At 43.3% G+C, this 27,753-nt stretch overlaps 2 protein-coding genes across 12 annotated transcripts in view; both read right to left on the reverse strand.

Moving 5' to 3' along the window:
- Positions 1–20,782, reverse strand: part of tmem192 (transmembrane protein 192) — a 37,561-nt gene extending 16,779 nt beyond the window's left edge. The window contains exons 1-4 of one of the 4 annotated variants that reach the window (XM_061912437.1): positions 20,625–20,782; positions 9,993–10,142; positions 9,645–9,906; positions 9,453–9,575 (exon numbers count right to left, since the gene is read on the reverse strand). In XM_061912437.1, coding sequence (XP_061768421.1) covers positions 9,453–9,575; positions 9,645–9,906; positions 9,993–10,142; positions 20,625–20,633 — 544 coding nt within the window. In that variant the 5' untranslated portion in view covers positions 20,634–20,782. Of the gene's footprint in view, positions 1–9,452; positions 9,576–9,644; positions 9,907–9,992; positions 10,146–20,399; positions 20,553–20,624 lie in introns of those variants that run through there. The other 3 variants (XM_061912428.1, XM_061912421.1, XM_061912412.1) reach the window with 3 other exon arrangements.
- A 1,975-nt stretch (positions 20,783–22,757) lies between these two features.
- Positions 22,758–27,753, reverse strand: part of limch1a (LIM and calponin homology domains 1a) — a 105,452-nt gene continuing 100,456 nt past the window's right edge. For all 8 annotated transcript variants that reach the window (XM_061912474.1, XM_061912466.1, XM_061912494.1 and 5 more), the window contains one exon: positions 22,758–23,793. In XM_061912474.1, the coding sequence (XP_061768458.1) occupies positions 23,768–23,793 (26 nt within the window). In that variant the 3' untranslated portion in view covers positions 22,758–23,767. The remainder of the gene's footprint in view (positions 23,794–27,753) is intronic.

A 27,753-nucleotide genomic window follows, 5' to 3' on the forward strand; every position in this document is an offset into this window, starting at 1 on the left:
AAGATGTAACAAAGATAGTAAATGCCGACATTCTATCAGGAGTTTTATTATACATCTATAAACGAGCTTATTGGTGTTTCTGGTGGGACTGGTAAAAGTTAGGTAGGAGAAAATGCGGGTCGGTTATAAATTACTTTAAGTCTCTGCGCGGCATGGTAGCAAATGTGTCACGGACCGCAGCCGGTCCCTGGACTGGTAGTTGTGGTCCCCTGATCTATTTAACAGCCATAAAAAGATTACAACCCTCCCAAATAACTGGTGCAGAACCAACAAGCTGGTCCCGAACATCGACAAGACCAAGAAGCTCATTGTTGACTTCAGAAAGCACCAGTCTAGCCACGCTCCACTCTTCACCAACGGCACAGCGGTGGAGATGGTAAGCAGCACCAAGTTCCTGGGGGTGCAGATAACTTACAATATGACCTGGTCCCTACACACCACAACTCTTGTAAAAAGAGCTCAGCAGCGCATGCACTTTTTGCGTCGGATGAAAAGAGCACATCTCCCTTCTCCCATTCTCACCACATTCTACAGAGGCACTATAGAGAGCCTACTGACCAACAGCATCTCTGTCTGGACTGGAACCTGCAGTGCCTAAGACTGAAAGTCTCTGCAGAGAGTTGTGAAGACGGCGGAAAAGATAATCAGGACTCCTCTTTCTCCTATCCAGCAGATCGAAAAAAGCCGCTGCCTTACCAGGGCTCACAACATCTGCGGACTCCTCCCACCCCACCAAGGACTGTTTTCCCTGCTGGACTCTAGAAAGAGGTTCCGCAGCCTCCGAAGCAGAACCTCTAAGTTCTGTAACAGCTACTTCCCTCAGGCCGTAAGACTCTTGAACGCATCAAACTAATCCCCTCAATCCCCCCCAAAAGTGGATTAATTTGCTGGAATATAAAGACCGTTAAAACATACATCCATAAACATGGATGCATATGAAAAAGTGCAATATATTTATCTGTACAATAATCCATTTATTTCTATCTGCACCTTATTACTTTTTTATCCTGCACTACCATGAGGTAATGCAACGAAATGTCGTTCTTACCGGTACTGAATGACAATAAAAAAAAAGTTTAAGTCTCTAAGTATAAGTCTAAATATATTACACTATATACATCCAATTATACATTATATTACTTTCTTTTGTTTTCACCTAAAAAAACACTACATTTTAAGGTGTTGCAATTTTTATTTTATTTTGTGGTAGTAGCAACTTCCTCACGCTCAACTTCCTTTGTTTTTATTTTATCAAAGTGTGCATGTTGAGGCCACATTGTGGCCTGTGCGCGTTTACAATAGAGTCTGATAAAAATCACATTTTAATTGTAGTATAAACAGTCAGCTGGAAAAAAATCCCATTACAAAAAATCCGATTTGGGCCACTTTGGCCTGCAGTGTAATCGTAGAATACGGTTTTGGCATTGTACCATGAATTGATTAACGTGGACTCCGACTTAAACAGGTTGAAAAACTTATTCGGGTGTTACCATTTAGTGATCAATTGTACGGAATATGTACTGTAATGTGCATTCTACTAATAAAAGTTTCAATCAATCAATCAAAGTCAATTAAAGTTAAGCATCTTCATCTGTCAATGCATGAATTTGTTGGCACGTAGAGGTGTGTGTGTGTGTGTGTGTGTGTGTGTGTGTGTGTGTGTGTGTGTGTGTGTGTGTGTGTTGCATGCGCTACCTGTGCCCTGCAGTGCTTACAGCAGGTCGTGGCCATACAGTGCAGTAAGATGTATGAGAAACGAGGCCTTTGAAGGCCAAGGCACAGCTTTGATGTGCATGGCGCTCCGGAGAGCAGAGTGCATGAGTGCATTCATGTTCAAATGAGAGGCAGAAACATACAGCAGACCTCAAAGACACACACACACACACACTCACACACTTACAATCAAGCACGCACTTCAAAGGGAAGTAAAACCAGGCCTTCCTGTATTGACTTGATGGCTGCAGGCATTCCGAGCGCTCTTCGGCTCCTTGGACAAGCCTGAGGGTTCCCCACCTTCCAAGCATCTACATCACCTTGACCGTGCATGTGTGTGCGAATGTGTGCATGTGATTCGTTCTTTAACAGGGTTTGCACTGTGAGGCGTCGCCGGGTTTGCGTCGTGGCTCACTGCACTGATCTGAGCTGGAATGTGGCCGAACAGCACAGAATGACCCCCTCACTGTAAACACGGGGACAATATGTGTGTGTGTGTGTGTGTGTGTGTGTGTGTGTGTGTGTGTGTGCGTGCGTGTGTGTGTGTGTGTGTGTGCACGGGTGGAGTAGCTGAGGGCTACCCTTTGGCTAGGCTAAACCCTAATGCCGCCACCCACCCGTCCCCTCTTATCTCCACCTGTTTGTCTCTTGGGTATCTAGGCCACCAATCTGTGCCCCTCGGCGGCCAAACACACCTTTTAATATGGATTTCCTTTCAACAGAGAGTTCTTCACTATCAATATCCTCAGATAGAACCTCTCTTTAACAGCACTTTTCCTTCACTCACACGCACACACATTCAGATGAAAGTCTTTATTTAACATCTAGTATGTTACACTGTTGTCTCCTGCCAATATATGTCTTATAAAACCAAAAATAAGGACACGTTTTCCATTTTTGCATAGCAATTATTTCTAGTTAAGTCACATGAAGAGCAACAACTAAAACAACTAATGAAAGTGAAATAATTGTAAGATTAGTAATGTCCGTATAGGACCTTAAAATGACTAAAATGTTTTTATCTCTTTGCATTAATTTTAAGACGTCTCCCCCAACAGCTTTTAGATGCTATGTTCAATTTATTATTGCATAAAGTTTATATTATTTTGCAAATTATGTTTTTTTTTTTTTTACAAGTATTTGGGGGATATTTTATGTTTTATTCATCGAAAAATACTCCACCATGGTTGTTTTTAGCTTATATATTGTATTCATTTTATTATTTTTTAACAATGTTTTACTTCGAGTAAGGTACAATATGGGCCAATGATCTATATGTTGTGAGTTTTTGTTTTTATCAGAAAAAAAATAATTTTGGGTATTTTAGGGCTTTTTAATGACCTGTTTTTTAAATTCTTTAAGTCAACTTAACATATTACCCAACAGCAGTTTTTAGGTTATATGTTGTATTTATTTTATTAGTTTTTTATTATCTCAATGAGTCAGTTTTTGTTAACTTATAATAAGTATGAAAATGAGATTATCCACTGAAAAGAGCATGTACTTCCATTAATTTTGAGTATCCATAAATATTTTTTATCAGAAAAAGACGGTTTACCTATTTTCACATTTTATATTTGTTTTTTGCTTTTTAATTCTTTATTTATTCAAATATACTCTCTCTCTCTCTCTCTCTCAGTAGATTCTAGGTCAGGGGTAGGGAACCTATGGCTCTCGAGCCAGATGTGGCTCTTTTGATGACTGCATCTGGCTCTCAGATAAATCTTAGCTGACGTTGCTTAACACGATAAGTAATTAATAATTCCGCTGGAAATAACAGTGTTAAAAAAATAACGTTCAAAATATAAAACATTCTCATGCATTTTAATCCATCCATCCGTTTCTACCGCACCTGTTTAATTAGTCGCATGAATGGTCAAGAGTATTTTATTTATTATTGGTTAACTTCAGAATAACAATGTTATTAAATAGAATAAGAGATGCACGCATTTAGGTGTTAGGAGCCATACAATTCTCTTGTGGGACGACACTGTACAAGGGTACAGGTCTACGGGTTTCTCCTCATTGAGCTAAATTGAATCCAGTCTCTGTTGAATTCCTTGATTCTTGTCTGTTTAATACATGTCATCAGTGTTTGAACCTGACAATTGTATTGTATTCAGTGTTAAAAATATTATATGGCTCTCACGGAAATACATTTTAAAATATTTGGCTTTCATGGCTATCTCAGCCAAAAATGTTCCCGACCCCTTATCTAGGTTTTATGTATATATATATATATATATATATATATATATATATATATATATATATATATATATATATATATATACATACATATATATATACATACACACACAGGATGTTGTAGTCGTAATGGTTTGTACAGTCCTTTGAGACATTTGTGATTTAGGGCTATATATAAATAAATATTGATTGATTGATATATATATATGTATATATATATATATATATATATATATATATATATATATATATATATATATATATATATGTATATATATATATATTTTTTTTTTTATTATTCTTTGGTTTTACTGGTAGTAAGTACAAATATGATATAATGCACTGGGGGGAAGCATGTATCTCCAATATTTTTGAGTATTAACAAATATTTTTATCAAAAAAATTTTACTTTTTTGCTTATTTATTCAAATATACTCTATGTCAATCGCATCTAGGTTATAAGTTGTATTATTTGTTGTTGTTTTTTCATTCTTAATTCATCATGTTTTTACTGATATTAAGTATGTGTATGGGATAATGCACTGGGAAAACGTATGTATCTCTAATATTTTTAAGTATTCATAAAAAAAAGCTCACTTTTTTCTATTTTTAAAATATCTCAATCGCATCTAGGTTATAGATTTTCTTTTTTAGTTGTTTTTTAATCTTAATTCTTCCTTTTTTCATTGATAGTAAGTATGAAAATGAAATAATACACTATAAAAAAGGGACATCCACAAATTTTGTGTTTTAGAAATATTTTTTATCAAAAAGAAAAACCTATATTACACATCATTTGGGAGCTTTTTGATGTGTTTTTATTCATTTTTTGTGTGAGTAAGCATGACTGTAAGATAAGGCAGTGAATGAAAAAATTAAAAACAAGTACAGTAGCTCAAAATGTTGTGAGACCTTATATTTTTATTACCATTTTTAGTCAAATACATTTTTAAATCACATATTTTACAGTCTTATGAGTTATATTTTATTTGAATTGTACTAGATTAGGCCATCAACCATCGACTAACTCCTTGACAGTGTTTTTGTTTTCAATATTGACATTTTAACAAAAATATATAAATATGACCAAATATGAGTTTTTAAGAACCACAAAAGAGGTAAGGCTGTTATGTTGTTAATAGAAGAAACGTGAACGATGAAACATGGGTGTGATTTACGTTTGCTGATGCGTTCCCTGTAGGCTTTCAGGAAATGGCGAAGAGGACAATGGCGGGATGGATGGGCTCCGGGCACCATCTTAACCTAGTTTGGAATGGGGTTGTGTTGTGAACCCAAAGTGAAAAATCAGCAGATAAGCTGAGGGAGCGGGTGCGTAAGATGACGGAAGACGGGCGCTGAATGGTTGATTGTCATGCTGTCGAGTTTGAAAAGGGCAGGGCGGCCATTGTGATGCGAATGCGCCTTCATAGTGTTGGGGGTTGTGTGTGCGTGTGTGTTTGTTTGTGTGCAATGCTATCTAAAGGGCGTGTCTCTCAATACGTGCTAATACTTCTACTAAAACTACCACCACTCATCTTACATTTGTAAAATCGCACGCATTTGAATAAACGCTATGTTGAACAATTTCCCCTTGTGGATCATTAAAGTTTGTCTAAGTCAAGTAATGATGACGATAAGGACAGTGTCTTACTCTGACAGTTAAGCTGCTTTTTTAAGCATTGAAAAAAGTGAATAATGTAACACAGATTCATCATAACATCATGCCAAGCAAACAAAGAAACGTATACTGTAGTCATATAAAGCATATGAGACAGTTAGTTCCTGTTGGTTCAATGTTGTGAGAATACAACAACCAGGCTGATAAGAATATTTACAAGCATATGATAAAAAAGCTACAGTGAAACGCCTTTGGAGTTTGAACAAATTCAGGAATAGACACAATTGAGGGGAAGTTATGCTTATAAGGTGTACGTAAATTCAGAGTTTGAATAGAAGTCAGGGAATTACACCTTTTCGTATTTTACCATTGCTTTTTCTGACCATACGAAAACATTTTCCTTATCTAATCTAGTAACATGCCCAGGAGTTCACTTATTTTTAAACTATGTACTACAATGTTAAATGTTAATCATTTTACGGTAGCAACATTTTCACCAGAATTGATTGATTGATTGAAGCTTGTATTAGTAGTCTGCACAGTATAGTACATATTCCGTACAATTGACCACTAAATGGTAACACCCGAATAAGTTTTTCAACTTGTTTAAGTCAGGGTTTCACCAAAACAGACAATTTATTTGCCCAATATTTCAGTTTTTAATGGAGAATTGTTTTGAAATAAAGGCAAATCTTATGTGGGCTGTGGTTGTGCGATTTTTGATATAAATGATATTAATTTGTCTGACAATGAAGCTTTTATTACTATCGTTACATTGTAATAATACATGGTCAGTGTTTCCCCCAGCTTGAAATGTATTTGGGGTGGTAGGGGAGTGGTCAATGTTACAATTTGCAAAATTGTTGATGATGCATATATATATATATATATATATATATATTTATTAGGGGTGTGGGAAAAAATCGATTTGAATACGAATCGAATCGTTTATGTTGTGCGATTCAGAATCGATTCTAATTTTTCAAAAATCGATTTTTTTTTAATTTATTTAATTTTTTTTTATTTATTTTTTTTTATTAAATGAATCTAACAAACCACTACACAGCAATACCATAACAATGCAATCCAATTCCAAAACCAAACCTGACCCAGCAACACTCAGAACTGCAATACACAGAGCAATTGAGAGGAGACACAAACACGACATAGAACAAACCAAAAGTAGTGAAACAAAAATGAATATTATCAACAACAGTATCAATATTAGTTATGATTTCAGCATAGCAGTGATTAAAAATCCCTCATTGACATTATCATTATCATTTATAAAAATTTAAAAAAGAACAATAGTGTCACAGTGGCTTAAACTTGCATCGCATCTCATAAGCTTGACAACACACTGTGTCCAATATTTTCATAAAGATAAAATAAGTCATATTTTTGGTTCGTTTAATAGATAAAACAAATTTACATTATTGCAATCAGTTGATAAAACATTGTCCTTTACAATTATAAAGGCTTTAAAAAAAAAAAAATCTACCACTCTGCTAGCATGTCAGCAGACTGGGGTAGATCCTGCTGAAATCCTATGTATTGAATGAATACAGAATCGTTTTGAATCGGAAAATATCGTTTTTGAATCGAGAATCAAATCGAATCGAAAAAAATCAATATATTATCGAATCGTGACCCAAGAATCGATACTGAATCGAATCGTGGGACACCCAAAGATTCACAGCCCTAATATATATATGTATATTAATGCTAAAAATAATGTAAACAATGCAGCGGGTATGAGAAGCCGGCAAGTCAGATCCCTAACTTCAGGACAAAAATTGGCTCTAAAGGCTGGGTGGGTATGGCTGGCGAGCAAAGCAGAGGTGTGTGCGTATCGCCGCTAGAGAGCCGCCGCCCTATCTCCCAAGCCGCTAGCCGCCGTAGCAAGGGTGCTTCAAAGCGGCCACACGTGCATCTTGATCAAAGTTTTTCAGCCGCATCGCTGGTCAATAGTGCTTAAATAATATAGGCTATATATCTACTCATACAAGATATTACTTTTGTTTCCATGTAAAAAAAAATCATTATTTTAAAGGTGTGTCCGCTTCAATTTCACCACAATCGGCTTCATGTGGGGTAAACCCTGATGGTGATAACACATTCCAGCTGTGTCCTGCAAATTTGACAGCAACAAGCAAATGAACGGGTCCTAAAACTCAATGCAGCTTTGGTGCTAGCAGCTAATTGCACGGGGGCAAAAAAAAAAACTACCAGACCAGTTGCTTGCTCTCTACCACACTGGTGTCCATGTGGAGAGACCTGAGAAGATGCGAAGGAAGAAACACGCCTAACAAAGCCCTGGCTGAACAAACACGTACCGGATACTTTCGGTCTTTCGATCGTCCGCCCGAACTGGACGCTGGCCCGTGAGCAAGTGGGCAGCCTGGGACGGAATCGGCACTCTTAGTTGCTTTGTTGGCTCTGTTTATGTCTCTGGCCGTGCTGCCACTCCAGCAGATGAAGGCGTGGACACCAACGTGCTGTATGTTGATGTTGAAATCGTGTTTTTATCTTGTTTTGTCTACGCATGGTGCAATCATATGAGCGCAACATGTATTATACATCTTTAGTTTTCTGTTGTGTTTTACTTTTGTAGCTGTATGTAGGAACTCTATGCTCCATTAATGTATTTTATGTCCTCTGTGTTCTTTAATGTTTCCCGTTTCATTTTTACCAAGATGGCGCCGCAGAAGGCCGCCACAGTACTGCACTCTCTCATAGTTGCTGCGTATTTTTTTGTTTTTTGCATTGAACAAAGAGACCACACAGTCTACCAAGTCAAATTTCTTGAGTGTCAAACATACCTGGCCATTAAAGCGGATTCAGAAGTATCATCACTGGAGGATGAAGAATAGTTAAAAATGCTACACTACGCAGTGGGAAGACATGTTCACTGCAAGCTAAAACCCTTGAATGTAAACAAAGGTGGGCGGCTCATTACAAATATCTACAGAAATAATACCAAATACAGTGTCAGTATATAGTCGATGCGAGAGTGGTTAGATCGATATTTTTTATTATAATAAAAGCGTTTTTGTTATTGTTAAGTAAGTCCCTAAAGCCGACTTTACAGCCAAAAACCAAATCATTTAAATCAGAGCCAAAAGTAGAACATTTAAATTTTTTGTTGATATTTTGACACTTTCAACCTGTGTTTTTGTCTGATTAAAAGAAAGATAATCATTCAAAGATCTTGAAAATTTGAGGTATCAGCATTGGTATGACCAATACTGCCCCTGTATCTACCTGGTATTGGATCCATACCCAAATTTGTAGTATCACCCAAAACTTATGTTAAGTATCCAAATAACAGAAGAATATGAGCCTATTACATTTTAACAGACGTGTAGATAGAAATATGTTCCAACAGAAAGTCACCAGATATTAACAGTAAATTAGCGAGTACAGTAATAATATCCATCCATCCATCCATTTTGGGGTCGCGGGGGGCGCTGGCGCCTATCTCAGCTACAATCGGGCGGAAGGCGGTATACACCCTGGACAAGTCGCCACCTCATCGCAGGGCCAACACAGATAGACAGACAACATTCACACTCACATTCACACACTCGGGCCAATTTAGTGTTGCCAATCAACCTATCCCCAGGTGCATGTAGTTTAAACAAATTAATAAGAATGGAAATGCCGCTATATGTTTACGCATGCGTCAGAAGCCAAAATAGGAGCATGTGTAACTCATTTTGAAATAGTTCCTTTAACACTTACATGCCAAATAAAATACTGTCATATACCGGTATATTGTTATTGTAGGAGGCTGCAAAATATACTGTGATGTGGATTCAAAACCATCATCCCATGTAAAGGTTAAATTTTATGTGTTAAAAAACCTTGCAAGATACATTTTAGTTGATTAGCAATTAAAATATATGTTTACCTGTGTAAGAGATGAGGCAGGGCAATGCCACCAAAAGCTCCAAGACCAGAACACTGATCATCATGTAGATGTGCACAGGGTGTGGCAATCTTGCAGCCATGATAACCAACAGCATCACATTGCCTGCACAGAAATCACTCTTCATTACCGCCATCTAATGGAGAGCCTGACACACTGCGAGAGACTGAATACCTGCAGAGTGGACGGTGAGAGGCAGGTGCTTGAGTTCCTGCGTTCCCCTGTAGAAACTCAGGTAGCCTCTGCAGCGGGCCTGACCGTGGTGGTGCTGCATGTACCAGGTGAACAATAGCACTAGCAGCCAGAGGACCACCTTACCAAAGACCACCACGCTGTCCCCTTGCACGGGACCCAAAACGCTGGCACAAACGTCCTCTTGTCCGAACTTCAGTACGCACAGCAGCGCCACGCACACCGAGAGCACCACGTACACAACCTGACAGACAGACAGGGTTTTGTTTGCATTTTAGAATAGGAAACAGTCTGTTCCACCGGCAATTTTTTAAGTAGGATGGGTCCTACATGGAGCAGTGACAGCAGCATAGCATGGCAGGCAGTCGGCACGGTCCGAAACTCTCTCCTGATGGCGGATTGGAGGGCATCGGCCGAAATGAGAGGTCCGTCCAATGGGGACTCCTCCTCACTCCGTGTCATGTCCACTGAGGTGGCTGTCTGCTTCAAACACATCAACACAGCAGTTTAACAATGTTGGCCCAGTCTGTGGCACGGCTGATTAGAGCCTCTAAATTAACTGTTGGTGGGAATAATTGTTTTGACCCCAAAAAAAAAACATTCTAAGCCTGTAGAAATATTCTTAAATAGGCTGCATTTTACCCGCCACACCCTAATAAAGTCAAGCTTGCAGTGATGTAGAAAGAACTGCACTGCATCAACTGGTTGCAAATATTTTGCCAATCTTATGTAATCATGAACTAACCATTCTGGAATACTCTTAATTAACATAGTATTAGTCAGAACAGAGCAATAGGAAGTATTTGTGAAGGCAGAATCATGTATGATCTAGCTCAGGGGTCGGGAACCTTTTTGGCTGAGAGAGGCATGTAAGCCAGATATTTCAAAATTTATTTCCGTGAGAGCCATATAATATTTTTTTAACACTGAATACAACAAAATGTGTGCTTATTTTAAGTAAAACCAACATTTTTAGAGTACAATAAGTCTCTTATTCTTTTTTATAACATTGTTATTCTAAAGTTAACCAATAATAAATATAATACTTCTTACCATTAATGGGACATCTTGAACAGCTACGATAGAAAACAAATGGTTGGATTAAAATGCATGAGAATTTTTTATAATTTTAACATTATTTTTAACACTGTGATTACCAGCTGAATTAATAATTAATTATTGTGTTAAGCAATGTCAGCTAAAATTTATCTGAGAGCCAGATGCAGTCATCAAAAGAGCCACATCTGGCTCTAGAGCCATAGGTTCCCTACCCCTGATCTAGCTACTAACACGTGACGTCTGATGTCTAACTTCTTCATTCAACCTAAAAGTCACACTGACAGATTCATTTAATTATTTTTATTTATTTATCTCCTTCATTGATATGCATTTTTTATCAATAGACAATTAAACTTTGGCAACTAAACACATATTTAGACACCTATGCTTGAGAAGGAACAGGATGAAGCAAATCTTATATTTCCTACCCCCTTCAACATAATAAGTAGTCTAACTTAATGGATAGCCCAAATTCACAAACATACAAACCAAACAAATACATCCAAATATACTAAAATCAAACAAAAAAACACGAGAAAAAAAAAAGTGCAAAACTTAAAGTACAAAACGGAACAAAAAAAGTAATATAAACCTCACGGGATGATACAAAACAAATACAAAACCAGAAAAAAAAGGAAAATATTACATATTAAGCAAAATGTAGACATTCACGGTTGTCATTATGATCTTATTGTTCTGTCTTTATATTTTTTTTCCAATTGGATTATTTTTCTACAATCTTTTATCTCATTGTAAAGACAATTCTATAGTTTAACCCCCAACACTGATATACACATTTGTTTTAAAGTTGTCCTTGAATACTGATGTTTGAAATGACTTTTTATTCTATGTTCTTCATTCTCAGAAGTGATGACAAACATTTTTTGTAAATTTGCTGGTAATGTTTTACTTTTAGCCTTAGACATAGAGCATAATGTCTGTAATAGTACTAGCTCCTGTAGTTTCAATAAACTAGAATAAATAAATAAAATGTTAGTGTGTTCTAGATTAGTGTTTTTCAGCCTTTTTTGAGGCAAGGCATATTTTTTCTCATGAAAAATACAGAGGCACACCACCAGCAGAAAACGTTAAAAAATTAAACTCTACAAGGTCCTCTCTGAGCTGCAACCTTATCGTGGTAGAGGAGTTTGCGTGTCCCAATGATCCTAGGAGCTATGTTGTCCGGGGGCATAAAGCCCCCTGGTAGGGTCTCCCAAGGCAAACAGGTTCTAGGTGAGGAATCAGACAAAGAGCAGCTCGAAGACCTTTATGAAGAAGAAACATCATGGACCCAGATTTCCCTCGCCCGGACGCGGGTCACCGGGGCCCCCCTCTGGAGCCGGGCCCGGAGGTGGGGCACGATGGCGAGCGCCTGGTGGCCGGGCCTGTTCCCATGGGGCCCGGCCGGGCACAGCCCGAAGAGGCAACGTGGGTCACCCCTCCAATGGGCTCACCACCCATAGCAGGGGCCATAGAGGTCGGGTGCATTGTGAGCTGGGCGACAGCCGAAGGCAGGGCACTTGGCGGTCCGATCCTCGGCTACAGAAGCTAGCTCTTGGGACGTGGAACGTCACGTCACTGGGGGGGAAAGAGCCTGAGCTAGTGCGCGAAGTCGAGAAATTCCGGCTGGATATAGTCGGACTCACTTCGACGCACAGCAAGGGCTCTGGAACCACTTCTCTCGAGAGGGATTGGACCCTCTTCCACTCTGGCGTTGCCGGCAGTGAGAGGCGACGGGCTGGGGTGGCAATTCTTGTTTCCCCCCGGCTCAAAGCCTGTACGTTGGAGTTCAACCCGGTGGACGAAAGGGTAGCCTCCCTCCGCCTTCGGGTGGGGGGACGGGTCCTGACTGTTGTTTGTGCTTATGCACCAAACAGCAGTTCAGAGTACCCACCCTTTTTGGGAACGCTCGAGGGAGTACTGGAAAGTGCTCCCCCGGGTGATTCCCTTGTCCTACTGGGAGACTTCAACGCTCACGTTGGCAACGACAGTGAAACCTGGAGAGGCGTGATTGGGAAGAATGGCCGCCCGGATCTGAACCCGAGTGGTGTTTTGTTATTGGACTTTTGTGCTCGTCACAGTTTGTCCATAACAAACACCATGTTCAAACATAAGGGTGTCCATATGTGCACTTGGCACCAGGACACCCTAGGCTGCAGTTCCATGATCGACTTTGTAGTTGTGTCATCGGATTTGCGGCCTCATGTTATGGACACTCGGGTGAAGAGAGGGGCGGAGCTTTCTACCGATCACCACCTGGTGGTGAGTTGGCTGCGATGGTGGGGAGGATGCCGGACAGACCTGGGAGGCCCAAACGCATTGTGAGGGTCTGCTGGGAACGTCTGGCAGAGTCTCCTGTCAGACAAAGTTTCAATTCCCACCTCCGGAAGAACGTTGAACATGTCACGAGGGAGGTGCTGGACATTGAGTCCGAGTGGACCATGTTCCGCACCTCTATTGTCGAGGCGGCAGATCGGAGCTGTGGCCGCAAGGTAGTTGGTGCCTGTCGGGGCGGCAATCCTAAAACCCCTTGGTGGACACCAGCGGTGAGGGATGCCGTCAAGCTGAAGAAGGAGTCCTATCGGGTCCTTTTGGCTCATAGGACTCCGGAGGCAGTGGACAGGTACCGACAGGCCAAGCGGTGTGCAGCTTCAGCGGTCGCGGAGGCAAAAACTCGGGCATGGGAAGAGTTCGGGGAAGCCATGGAAAACGACTTCCGGACGGCTTCGAAGCGATTCTGGACCACCGTCCGCCGCCTCAGGAAGGGGAAGCAGTGCACTATCAACACCGTGTATGGTGCGGATGGTGTTCTGCTGACCTCGACTGCGGATGTTGTGGATAGGTGGAAGGAATACTTCGAAGACCTCCTCAATCCCACCAACACGTCTTCCTATGAGGAAGCAGTGCCTGGGGAATCTGTGGTGGTCTCTCCTATTTCTGGGGCTGAGGTCGCTGAGGTAGTTAAAAAGCTCCTCGGTGGCAAGGCCCCAGGGGTGGATGAGATCCGCCCGGAGTTCCTTAAGGCTCTGGATGCTGTGGGGCTGTCTTGGTTGACAAGACTTTGCAGCATCGCGTGGACATCGGGGGCGGTACCTCTGGATTGGCAGACCGGGGTGGTGGTTCCTCTCTTTAAGAAGGGGGACCGGAGGGTGTGTTCCAACTATCGTGGGATCACACTCCTCAGCCTTCCCGGTAAGGTTTATTCAGGTGTACTGGAGAGGAGGCTACGTCGGATAGTCGAACCTCGGATTCAGGAGGAACAGTGTGGTTTTCGTCCTGGTCGTGGAACTGTGGACCAGCTCTATACTCTCGGCAGGGTTCTTGAGGGTGCATGGGAGTTTGCCCAACCAGTCTACATGTGCTTTGTGGACTTGGAGAAGGCATTCGACCGTGTCCCTCGGGAAGTCCTGTGGGGAGTGCTCAGGGAGTATGGGGTATCGGACTGTCTTATTGTGGCGGTCCGTTCCCTGTACGATCAGTGCCAGAGCTTGGTCCGCATTGCCGGCAGTAAGTCGAACACATTTCCAGTGAGGGTTGGACTCCGCCAAGGCTGTCCTTTGTCACCGATTCTGTTCATAACTTTTATGGACAGAATTTCTAGGCGCAGTCAAGGCGTTGAGGGGTTCCGGTTTGGTAACCGCAGCATTAGGTCTCTGCTTTTTGCAGATGATGTGGTCCTGATGGCTTCATCTGACCGGGATCTTCAGCTCTCGCTGGATCGTTTCGCAGCCGAGTGTGAAGCGACCGGAATGAGAATCAGCACCTCCAAGTCCGAGTCCATGGTTCTCGCCCGGAAAAGGGTGGAGTGCCATCTCCGGGTTGGGGAGGAGACCCTGCCCCAAGTGGAGGAGTTCAAGTACCTAGGAGTCTTGTTCACGAGTGAGGGAAAAGTGGATCGTGAGATCGACAGGCGGATCGGTGCGGCGTCTTCAGTAATGCGGACGTTGTACCGGTCCGTTGTGGTGAAGAAGGAGCTGAGCCGGAAGGTAAAGCTCTCAATTTACCGGTCGATCTACGTTTCCATCCTCACCTATGGTCATGAGCTTTGGGTCATGACCGAAAGGATAAGATCACGGGTACAAGCGGCCGAAATGAGTTTCCTCCGCCGTGTGGCGGGGCTCTCCCTTAGAGATAGGGTGAGAAGCTCTGCCATCCGGGAGGAACTCAAAGTAAAGCCGCTGCTCCTTCACATCGAGAGGAGCCAGATGAGGTGGTTCGGGCATCTGGTCAGGATGCCACCCGAACGCCTCCCTAGGGAGGTGTTTAGGGCACGTCCAACCGGTAGGAGGCCACGGGGAAGACCCAGGACACGTTGGGAAGACTATGTCTCCCGGCTGGCCTGGGAACGCCTCGGGATCCCCCGGGAAGAGCTAGACGAAGTGGCTGGGGAGAGGGAAGTCTGGGTTTCCCTGCTTAGGCTGTTGCCCCCGCGACCCGACCTCGGATAAGCGGAAGATGATGGATGGATGGAAGGTCATCGTGCCTTATTTTGAGTTTGTGCTTTCCTGTGTGTGGTGCTTTAGTTCTTGTCTTGCGCTGTGCTGTTATTTTGGTGGCCCTTCCTGTTTTGTTGGTGTTTTCCTGCAGCAGTTTCATGTCTTCCTTTGAGCGCTATTCCCCGCACCTGCTTTGTGTTAGCAAACAAGACTATTTACAGTGGGGCAAAAAAGTATTTAGTCAGCCACCGATTGTGCAAGTTCTCCCACTTAAAATGATGACAGAGGTCTGTAATTTTCATCATAGGTACACTTCAACTGTGAGAGACAGAATGTGAAAAAAAAATCCAGGAATTCACATTGTAGGAATTTTAAATAATTTATTTGTAAATTATGGTGAAAATAAGTATTTGGTCAACCATTTAAAGCTCTCATTGATGGAAGGAGGTTTTGGCTCAAAATCTCACGATACATGGCCCCATTCATTCTTTCCTTAACACGGATCAATCGTCCTGTCCCCTTAGCAGAAAAACAGCCCCAAAGCATGATGTTTCCACCCCCATGCTTCACAGTAGGTGTGGTGTCCTTGGGATGCAACTCAGTATTCTTCTTCCTCCAAACACGACAAGTTGAGTTTATACCAAAATGGATACATGGATGATACAGCAGAGGATTGGGAGAATGTCATGTGGTCAGATGAAACCAAAATAGAACTTTTTGGTATAAACTCAACTCGTCGTGTTTGGAGGAAGAAGAATACTGAGTTGTCCCCCAAGAACACCATACCTACTGTGAAGCATCATGCTTTGGGGGCTGTTTTTCTGCTAAGGGGACAGGACGATTGATCCGTGTTAAGGAAAGAATGAATGGGGCCATGTATCGTGAGATTTTGAGCCAAAACCTCCTTCCATCAGTGAGAGCTTTACAAATAACTTCTTTGAAATTCCTACAAAGTGAATTCCTGGATATTTTTTTCCCGTTCTGTCTCTCACAGTTGAAGTGTACCTATGATGAAAATTACAGACCTCTGTCATCATTTAAGAGGGAGAACTTGCACAATCAGTGGCTGACTAAATACTTTTTTGCCCCACTGTATGTTGTTGCTATCCTTCTTTGTGTGGACATTGTTGATTGTCATGTCATGTACGGATGCTCTTTGTGGACGCTGTAAGTTTTTGCTGTCGTCCAGAATTTTGTTTCTGTCTACATTGTAGCCAGTTCAGTTTTACTTTCGCTTTGCATAGCCATTGCCTTTTTCTGTCCCTTTTGCTCAGTTTTGGTTTAAGCATTACATAACTTTTTACCTGCACACTGCCTCCTGCTGTGGTCTGCATATTGGGATCACAACAAACCATCGCCGTCTCACCCTTGACATTCCGACTTTTACAAAGCAAATAACTACCTGCTGCCAACTACTGACATGGAATATTACGTGGTTATCCCATACTTGCCAACCTGGAGACTTCCGAATTTGGGAGATTTGGGGGGGGGTTAAGGGGGTAGGAGTATAAATAGGAATATAATAGGTGGAATATAATAGGTAAAATTTCCTGAAATTCAAGTATTTTTATATATATATATATATATATATATAAGATATACTTGAATTTCAGTATTCATTTCTTTACACATATACACACACATAACACTCCTCTCTACTCATTGTTGTATTTAAAAATGCAATGCTTTGCAGCCAGTAACAAATCCTTTGAAGGAGCATAAGTATGGGCGGCATCTGTGACATTTAATTTGCAGGAAAGGAGTGAGTTTAGGGTTGAATTGTCCATCCTCGTTCTATTCTCTGTCACTGTCTTTTTTTGGACATTACTACTTGCCGTAGTTTTAAAGCAATGCATGATGAGATTCCGGATGTTGTATGTCAAGTGTATTAACGTGCCGGCTGGAATAAACACACACTGAGAAATAGCTCCGTGCCTGCCTACTTTATGGGTTATAGATAAAACTATGGATAACGAGGACATATAGTAGTCTCCTTCTTGTTGTGTGTGCAGCTGTGCACTCTCCAAAAGCCCGAGATGTTATAACGTGACTGGGCCGGCACGCTGTTTATATGGAGGAAAAGTGGACTTGACTCCGACTGGAAATCGGGAGAAATTTGGGAAAATGGTTGTCCCTCGAGATTTTCAGGAGAAGCACTGAAATATAGGGAGTCTCCCGTAAAATTTGGGAGGGTTGGCGAATATGGGTTACGCTGCAGAGTTTTACACAACACAGACACTAAGCAACGCCACATTATTTGGAGATTATAATTATTGATTTGCAAAAAATATTTTTTGGACCAATTAGGTGAAGTTGCGTAATTTCCCACAGCACTCTAGTTCAAAAACACTGTTCGAAATAATCTGCTTTATGAATAATCCTTATAGCTCGTTTCTGTAGTTGATACAATGCCTTTACGATGCCTGACTTCTGCTACAACTCAGAGCTGTGTCACATCCAGAGGTACGCGGATGACACAGCCATCGTCAGGTGCATCAGGGACAGCAGAAAGGAAGAGTTTCGGAGCCTGGTGAGGGACTTTGCTGTATGGTGCCACAGGAACCTCTTGCAACTCAATCCGTCAAAGACCAAGGAGCTGGTCATTGACTTTGGGAGGTCGAGTCCAAGGTCAAAACCTATTGTGATCAAGGGAGTCGAGGTACAGACCGTGGACTCATTCAAGTACCTCGGGGTTTGGGTGGACAATAAGATGGACTGGACTGTTAACACGGGCCACCTATACAAGAAAGGACAGAGCAAGCTGTACTTCCTCAGGAGGCTGCGCTACTTCAACATCTGCAAAAAGCTCTTGTGGATGTACTACCAGTCAGTGGTTGCCAGTGTTCTGTTCTACATGGTAGTGTGCTGGGGGGGCAGTACATCTAAGAAGGACAGCTCCAGACTTGAGAAACTGATCAGGCGGGCCGGTTCTACAATCAGAATAAAACTGGACTCACTGGTGACGGTGGCAGAGAAGAGGACACTGGACAAACTAGTGAGCATCCTGGATGATGTCAGTCACCCTCTGCATAGCGTTATCAGTAGCCAGAGGAGCCTGTACAGTTCTAGACTGCCTCATCCCAAGTGCAGGACTAATGGACTCAAAAACTCCTTTGTCCCACACGCCATCAGACTGTACAAGTCCTCTCTGGGGAGAAGGGCGAGGGGTACTAGGATGACAGGGGATGCAAAACAATAATAGTGCAATACTTTTTCATAACATGGTCACTACTGCCTTGTTATATTCTTATTTTACTGTTATATTTTTATTTTCATTGTTGCTTTTTATTATTTTTGTTTCCATTTATACTCCCATTATTTACTTTTTACTGTTTAAATGATCTCAACTCAGTACACTGCTGCTGGAATTTTAAATTTTCCTGAAGGAACTCTCCTGAAGGAATCAATAAAGTACTATCTATCTATATTTTACTCTTATATGTGTTTCCCCACACTTCCACACAGTAGCGGATATATGGTAATATAATGTGAAGAAAATAAGTATTTGAACGCCCTGCTATTTTGCAAGTTCTCCCACTTAGAAATCATGGAGGGGTCTGAAATGTTCACGGTAGGTGCATGTCCACTGTATGAGAGATAACCTAAAAATAAAAATCCAAAAATCACAATATATGATTTTTTAACAATTTATTTGTGTGATAAAGCTGAAAATAAGTATTTGAACACCAACATTATATTTGGTAGAGTAGCCTTTGTTTGCAATTACAGAGGTCAAACGTTTCCTGTAGTTCTTCACCAGGTTTGCACAGACTGCGGGAGGGATTTTGGCCCACTCCTCCACACAAATCTTCTCTAGATCAGTCAGGTTTCTGGGCTGTCGCTGAATAACACAGACTTTCAGCTCCCTCCAAAGATTTTCAATTGGATTTAGGTCTGGAGACTGACTAGGCTACTCGAGAACCTTGATATGGTTCTTACGAAGCCACTTCTTGATTTGCCTGGCTGTGTGCTTCGCGTCATTAGCCTCGACTCATCTTCAATGATCTGACTGAGGGAAGGTTTTTGGCCAAAATCTCACAATACATGGCTGCAGTCATCCTCTCCTTAATACTGTACAGTCGTCCTGTCTCATGAGCAGAAAAGCACTCCCAAAGCATGATGCTACCACCCCCATGCTTCACAATAGGGATGGTGTTCTTGAAATGGTACGCATCATTCTTCTTCCTCCAAACACGCATAGTGGAATTATGACCAAAAAGGTCAATTTTGTTCTCATCTGTCCACAAAACTTTCTCCCATGAGTCCTCTGGATCATCCAAATGGTCATTGGCAACCTTCCGTGCCATGCATGATTTCAAACCATGACGTCTTAGTGTATTACCAACAGTGACCATGGAAACAGTAGTCCAAGCACTTCTTAAGTCATTTACCAAGTCCTGCCGTGTAGTCCTGGGCTGATTCATCACCTTTCTCAGCATCATTGAGACCTCACAAGGTGATATCTTGCATGGGGCTCCACTCCGATTGAGATTGACCATCATGTTTAGCTTCTTCCACTCTCTAATGATTGCTCCAACAGTGGACCTTTTTTCACCAAGCTGCTTGGCAATTTCTCCAGAGCCCTTTCCATCCTGGTGGAGTTGTACAATTTTTTCTCTGGTGTCTTTGGACAGCTCTTTGCTCTTAGCCATGCTGAATGTTTGGGTCTTACTGATTGTATAGGGTGGACAGGTGTCTTTATGCAGCTAACGACCTCACACAGGTGCATCTGATTAAGGATAATACAGTGGAGTGGAGGAGGACTTTTAAAGACGGACTAACAGGTCTTGGAGGGTCAGAATTCTAGCTGATAGGTGTTCAACTACTTATTTTCAGCTGTATCACACGAATAAATTGTTTAAAAAATCATAGATTGTGATTTCTGGATTTTTCTTTTTAAGTTATTTCTCATACAGTGGACATGCACCTACCGTGAAAATTTTAGACCCCTCCATGATTTCTAAATGGGAGAACTTGCAAAATAGCAGTGTGTTCAAATACTTATTTTCTTGACTTTAAGTGCATAATACAATATACGCATTGCTTTGCAATCTAACACATATTTTACCTTATTTAATATACGACATAGATCAAGGGCAACAAAATGGATCGAGAGTAATTTTGAGTCGTTTATGTTAAAAAAAAAAACAAGCTATCTTACTGGCAAACAGACCTTAGCTACGAACTTAGCTAAACGTTGACGCTGCGACTATATACTAGTATTAAAATGACAGGTACATACAGCATTAAAAGCGCTCTTTGGTTCCATTTTTGGTCGAAAATACCCAAAGTCTTCAAAGCACACAATATGCATGAAGCAGATGAAAGGCTTGCATAGCTCATAGGATGCTGTGATCACGTGACCCCGAAGGCGGAAGAAACTACCCTCGCTAGCATTGAATGCTAACACGCTAACGTGAACTATATCCCCGTCGAAGTTGGTCGCATGTGGCCCGTGGCTTCGTACCTTAATCATGACGATTCCATTGTTGCTTGTACAAGTGAAATTCTTGCTGAAATTGACTTTGTTTGATTACAACATCATTCAAAATAGGTCGTGCCTGTCCCGCCCCAAAAAACTGTGACACGACTGTCACGTGACAGCGGCACGTCGTAGTGGTTCCGGTAATCCACGACAGTACAGTCTGATTTACGGCTTGCACTGGTCGATTGTAAACAATCACACTTACGGTAATGTTATAGAACTGTATTTGTAGATACAATGTGTATTTAATACTTAAGACAAATAATGAAATATGTATTAATGCTTGGTACAAAAAAGTACAATAATTAACATTCTAACCCAGGGAAAGGCACAATTCACGACTATTTACCTGAAATGTTTAAATAGTCGCAATGTCCATCCATCTTCTTCCGCTTATCCGAGGTTGGGTCGCGGGGGCAGCAGCCTAAGCAGGGAAGCCCAGACTTCCCTCTCCCCAGCCACTTCGTCTAGCTCTTCCCGGGGGATCCCGAGGCGTTCCCAGACCAGCCGGGAGACGTAGTCTTCCCAACGTGTCCTGGGTCTTCCCGTGGCCTTCCACCGGTCACAATGTATTCATAATAATATTGTTTCCGCGACCCCAATAGGGACAAGCGGTAGTAAATGGATGGCATGGATTGTTTCATACAAGTGTGACATACATATATTTTTTGTTACATTTTATCATAACTGTGTTACGATCAGCATTGCTGGGGAAAATATGACCTTTTGATGCATTCGTCTCACCATTTATGGTGTTGTTTTAAACTGACATTAATTAAATGGTAAATGGGTGGCGCTTTTCTACCTTCAAGGTACTCAGAGTGTTTTGAGACTATTTCCGCATTCATCCATTCACACACTGATGGTGGGAGCTGCCATGCAAGGCCCTAACCACGACCCATCAGGAGCAAGGGTGTCTTGCTCAAGCATACAACGGATGTGATGAGGTTGGGGATCGAACCATGAACCCCCAGGTTGCTTGCACGGCCGCTCTCTCAACTGCGCCACGCCATCCCCCGTTAATGAATAATTTGTCAAATGATATAGTAGTTGTACTTTACCCATGCCTTGGGCACTAATACACTCCCATACCATCACAGATGCTGGCTTTTAAACTTTGCGCCTATAACAATCCGAATTGGTTCTTTTCCTCTTTGTTCCAGAGGACACGACGTCCACAGTTTCCAAAAACAATTTGAAATGTGGACTCGTCAGACCACGGAACACTTTTCCCCTTTGCATCAGTCCATCTTAGATGAGCTCGGCCCCAGCGAAGCCGGTGGCGTTCCTGGGTGTTGTTGATAAATGGCTTTCGCTTTGCATAGTAGAGTTTTAACTTGCACTTACAGATGTAACGACAAACTGTAGTTACTGACAGTGGTTTTCTGAAGTGTTCCTGAGCCCATGTGGTGATATCCTTTACACACTGATGTCGGTTTTTGATGCAGTACCGCTTGAGGGATCCAAGGTGACGGGCATTCAATACTTATTACGCTTACATGCAGTGATTTCTTTAGATTCTCTACCTTTTGATGATATTACGGACCCATCCATCCATCCATTTCCTACCGCTTTTTCCCTTTTGGGGTCGCGGGGGGCGCTGGCGCCTATCTCAGCTACGGACCCTATATGGTGAAATCCTAAATTCCTCGCAATAGCTGGTTGAGAAATGTTGTTCTTAATTTGCTCATGCATTTGTTCACAATGTGGTGACCCTAACTCCATCCTTGTTTGTGAATGACTGAGCATTTCATGAAAGCTGCTTTTATAGCCGTTCATGGCACCCACCTGTTCCCAATTAGCCTGTTCACCTGTGGGATTTTCCAAATAAGTGTTTGATGAGCCTTCCTCAACTTTCTCAGTCTTTTTTGCCACTTGTGCCTGCTTTTTTTAAAACATGTTGCATGCATCAAATTCAAAATGAGCTAATATTTGCAAAAAAATAACAGTTTGAATGCAAATATCTTGTCTTTACAGTCTATTCAATTGAATATAGGTTGAAAAGGATTTGCAAATCATTGTATCCTGTTTTTATTTACGATTTTCACAACGTGCCAACTTCACTGGTTTTGTACCAAATCGTTGTATATATGAATTTAAAAAAAACAATAACAATTGCAACAGCAAGTTTATTGACAAACATACACTTGCTATAAAAGACAACGGAGCAGAGCGTTTCACAGCGAGCGGAAACAAAGAGGCGCCGAGCTCAAACTCGGGAGGAAGCGAGACTTCTAGAGGCAGACGAGGGCAGCGTGAGGGATGTGATGAAATGACAAAGGAGAGAATAATTCTATAATAAAAACAAGCGGGGAAGCAGCAAGTAGTGTAATTGGTTTACATTATACAATAAGAGGCGCTGGATGAGATGAGGAGAGGCTGAGCCACTTCTTTCATTTGCTGGTATGGAACTGTTCTTCAAGTCCTTTCACACACACATACACACACACACACGTGCTCGCGCAAATCGGTAGGTGCATGTCAAATAAAAACGCCCACACATACACTTACATTCCACACATAAGGCACTGGTTCAACGGTTAAAACACCTTAAAGGGAAAAGACTTAAACTCCATCATTTTGTGTCAATATCATGCATTGTAAAATTCTGAAGTGATGACAAACTTAAATAGCAAACTCTCCAGAAGCAAGTCAAACCAATGCGATTCCCACAGAGGGACAATTGCAATAACTTATATTGTATATGCGCATGCATAAGTATAAATGCATGAACCCAGGAAAAGAATGAGATGGTAAGGCATTATAATGGTGGAGCTACCTTGACATCACACGCGACGAGTTCTAACATAAAATGAGAGTTGTGTTAGTCACGTGTGTGGTTTGATGTATTGTGCTTAGTGCTTGTATAGCCGTCATAAATACACTTATCATGCTACACAACTGCACCAGCGGACAAACACACTCCTGTATGCATCTTTAGAATATCTGCTGTCCATTATTTTCCAGTTTAGGGTTAAATACAAGGATTTTAAAGCGATCAGGGTCGGTTTGTGTGCTTGGGAGGTCCTAGATATGTCCAGAATATTACTCAAGGTTCTGGATGTTTCCCAACACTGATAGCAAAAGTGTAACCTCCAGGATTGCAGTAGAGAGGTGATAGGCCATCATAGTGTGGTGGGCTGTCCTCTGCCTGCAAACAAACATAAAAACAGTTTGAGTGATCATGTCGCATTTTGTAAGAAAATTTGTGAAAATGTGCACCTCTGCCGTACTTGCCAACCTTGAGACCTCCAATTTCGGGAGGTGGGGGGTGTGAGGTGGGGGGGGGGGGGGGGGGAGTGGGGGGTGGACGTGGTTTAGAGGGGAGGAATATATTTACATCTACAATTCACCAACTCGAGTATTTCATGTATGTATGTATATATATATATATATATATATATATATATATATATATATATATATATATATATATATATATATATATATAAATATATCAATATATCAATCAATCAATGTTTACTAGTGCCTCAAAGGGCTGCACAAACCACTACGACATCCTCGGTAGGCCCACATAAGGGCAAGGAAAACTCACACCCAGTGGGACATCGGTGACAATAATGACCCAGTGGGACGTCGGTGACAATGATGACTATGAGAACCTCGGAGAGGAGGAAAGCAATGGATGTCGAGCGGGTCTAACATGATACTGTGAAAGTTCAATCCATAATGGATCGAACACAGTCGCGAGAGTCCAGTCCAAAGCGGATCCAACACAGCAGCGAGAGTCCCGTTCACAGCTATATATATATATATATTTCATATATATAACATGATACTGTGAAAGTTCAATCCATAATGGATCGAACACAGTCGCGAGAGTCCAGTCCAAAGCGGATCCAACACAGCAGCGAGAGTCCCGTTCACAGCTATATATATATATATATATATATATATATATATTTCATATATATACATATATATACTCCTCTCTGAGCTGCTACCTTACCGTGGTAGAGGAGTTTGCGTGTCCCAATGATCCTAGGAGCTATGTTGTCTGGGGGTTTTCATGCCCCCTGGTAGGGTCTCCCAAGACAAACAGGTCCTAGGTGAGTGATCAGACAAAGAGCAGCTCAAAGACTTCTATGGATTTACAACGAAATGAACCCAGATTTCCCTCGCCCGGACGTGGGTCACCGGGGCCCCGCTCTGGAGCCAGGCCCGGAGTTGGGGCACGATGGCGAGCGCCTGGTGGTCGGGCCTGTTCCCATGGGGCCCGGCCGGGCACAGCCCGAAGAGGCAACGTGGGTCATCCCTCCAATGGGCTCACCACTCATAGGAGGGGCCATAGAGGTCGGGTGCATTGTGAGCTGGGCGGCAGCCGAAGGCAGGGCACTTGGCGGTCCGATCCTCGGCTACAGAAGCTAGCTCTTGGGACGTGGAACGTCACCTCACTGGGGGAGAAGGAGCCTGAGCTAGTGCGCGAGGTAGAGAAGTTCCGGCTGGATATAGTCGGACTCACCTCGACGCACAGCAAGGGCTCTGGAACCAGTTCTCTCGAGAGGGACTGGACCCTCTTCCACTCTGGCGTTGCCGGCAGTGAGAGGCGACGGGCTGGGGTGGCAATTCTGGTTGCCCCCCGGCTCAAAGCCTGTACGTTTGAGTTCAACCCAGTGGACGAGAGGGTAGCTTCCCTTCGCCTTCGGGTGGGGGGACGGGTCCTGACTGTTGTTTGTGCTTACGCACCAAACAGCAGTTCAGAATACCCACCCTTTTTGGGTACACTCGAGGGAGTACTGGAAAGTGCTCCTCCGGGTGATTCCCTTGTCCTACTGGGAGACTTCAACGCTCATGTTGGCAACGACAGTGAAACCTGGAGAGGCGTGATTGGGAAGAATGGTCGCCCGGATCTAAACCCGAGTGGTGTTTTGTTATTGGACTTTTGTGCTCGTCACAGTTTGTCGATAACAAACACCATGTTCAAACATAAGGGTGTCCATATGTGCACTTGGCACCAGGACACCCTAGGCCGCAGTTCCATGATCGACTTTGTAGTTGTGTCATCGGATTTGCGGCCTTATGTTTTGGACACTCGGGTGAAGAGAGGGGCGGAGCTTTCTACCGATCACCACCTGGTGGTGAGTTGGCTGCGATGGTGGGGGAGGATGCCGGACAGACCTGGCAGGCCCAAGCGCATTGTGAGGGTCTGCTGGGAACGTCTGGCAGAGTCTCCTGTCAGAGAGAGTTTCAATTCACACCTCCGGGAGAACTTTGAACATGTCACGAGGGAGGTGCGGGACATTGAGTCCGAGTGGACCATGTTCCGAACCTCTATTGTCGAGGCGGCTGATTGGAGCTGTGGCCGCAAGGTTGTTGGTGCCTGTCGTGGCGGTAATCCCAGAACCCGTTGGTGGACACCAGCAGTGAGGGATGCCGTCAAGCTGAAGAAGGAGTCCTATCGGGTTCTTTTGGCTCATAGGACTCCGGAGGCAGTGGACGGGTACCGACGGGCCAAGCGGTGTGCAGCTTTAGCGGTCGCGGAGGCAAAAACTCGGACATGGGAAGAGTTCGGGGAAGCCATGGAAAACGACTTCCGGACGGCTTCGAAGCGATTCTGGACCACCATACGGCGCCTCAGGAAGGGGAAGCAGTGCACTATCAACACCGTGTATGGTGCGGATGGTGTTCTGCTGACTTCGACTGCGGATGTTGTGGATCGGTGGAGGGAATACTTCAAAGACCTCCTCAATCCCACCAACACGTCTTTCTTTGAGGAAGCGGTGCCTGGGGAATCTGTAGTGGACTCTCCTATTTCTGGGGCTGAGGTCGCTGAGGTAGTTAAAAAGCTCCTCGGCGGCAAGGCCCCGGGGGTGGATGAGATCCGCCCGGAGTTCCTTAAGGCTCTGGATGCTGTGGGGCTGTCTTGGTTGACAAGACTCTGCAGCATCGCGTGGACATCGGGGGCGGTACCTCTGGATTGGCAGACCGGGGTGGTGGTCCCTCTCTTTAAGAAGGGGGACCGGAGGGTGTGTTCCAACTATCGTGGGATCACACTCCTCAGCCTTCCCGGTAAGGTTTATTCAGGTGTACTGGAGAGGAGGCTTCGCCGGATAGTCGAACCTCGGATTCAGGAGGAACAGTGTGGTTTTCGTCCTGGTCGTGGAACTGTGGACCAGCTCTATACTCTCGGCAGGGTTCTTGAGGGTGCATGGGAGTTTGCCCAACCAGTCTACATGTGCTTTGTGGACTTGGAGAAGGCATTCGACCGTGTCCCTCGGGAAGTCCTGTGGGGAGTGCTCAGAGAGTATGGGGTATCGGACTGTCTTATTGTGGCAGTCCGCTCCCTGTATGATCAGTGCCAGAGCTTGGTCCGCATTGCTGGCAGTAAGTCGGACACGTTTCCAGTGAAGGTTGGACTCCGCCAAGGCTGTCCTTTGTCACCGATTCTGTTCATAACTTTTATGGACAGAATTTCTAGGCGCAGTCAAGGCGTTGAGGGGTTCCGGTTTGGTGGCCACGGGATTAGGTCTCTGCTTTTTGCAGATGATGTAGTCCTGATGGCTTCATCTGGCCGGGATCTTCAGCTCTCACTGGATCGGTTCGCAGCCGAGTGTGAAGCGACCGGAATGAGAATCAGCACCTCCAAGTCCGAGTCCATGGTTCTCGCCCGGAAAAGGGTGGAGTGCCATCTCCGGGTTGGGGAAGAGACCCTGCCCCAAGTGGAGGAGTTCAAGTACCTAGGAGTCTTGTTCACGAGTGGGGGAAGAGTGGATCGTGAGATCGACAGGCGGATCGGTGCGGCGTCTTCAGTAATGCGGACGTTGTATCGATCCGTTGTGGTGAAGAAGGAGCTGAGCCGGAAGGCAAAGCTCTCAATTTACCGGTCGATCTATGTTCCCATCCTCACCTATGGTCATGAGCTTTGGGTCATGACCGAAAGGATAAGATCACGGGTACAAGCGGCCGAAATTAGTTTCCTCCGCCGGGTGGCGGGGCTCTCCCTTAGAGATAGGGTGAGAAGCTCTGCCATCCGGGAGGAGCTCAACGTAAAGCCGCTGCTCCTCCACATCGAGAGGAGCCAGATGAGGTGGTTCGGGCATCTGGTCAGGATGCCACCCGAACGCCTCCCTAGGGAGGTGTTTAGGGCACG

This window comes from Nerophis ophidion, linkage group LG01 (assembly GCF_033978795.1).
Source record: "Nerophis ophidion isolate RoL-2023_Sa linkage group LG01, RoL_Noph_v1.0, whole genome shotgun sequence".
NCBI classification, from domain to species: Eukaryota; Metazoa; Chordata; class Actinopteri; order Syngnathiformes; family Syngnathidae; genus Nerophis; species Nerophis ophidion.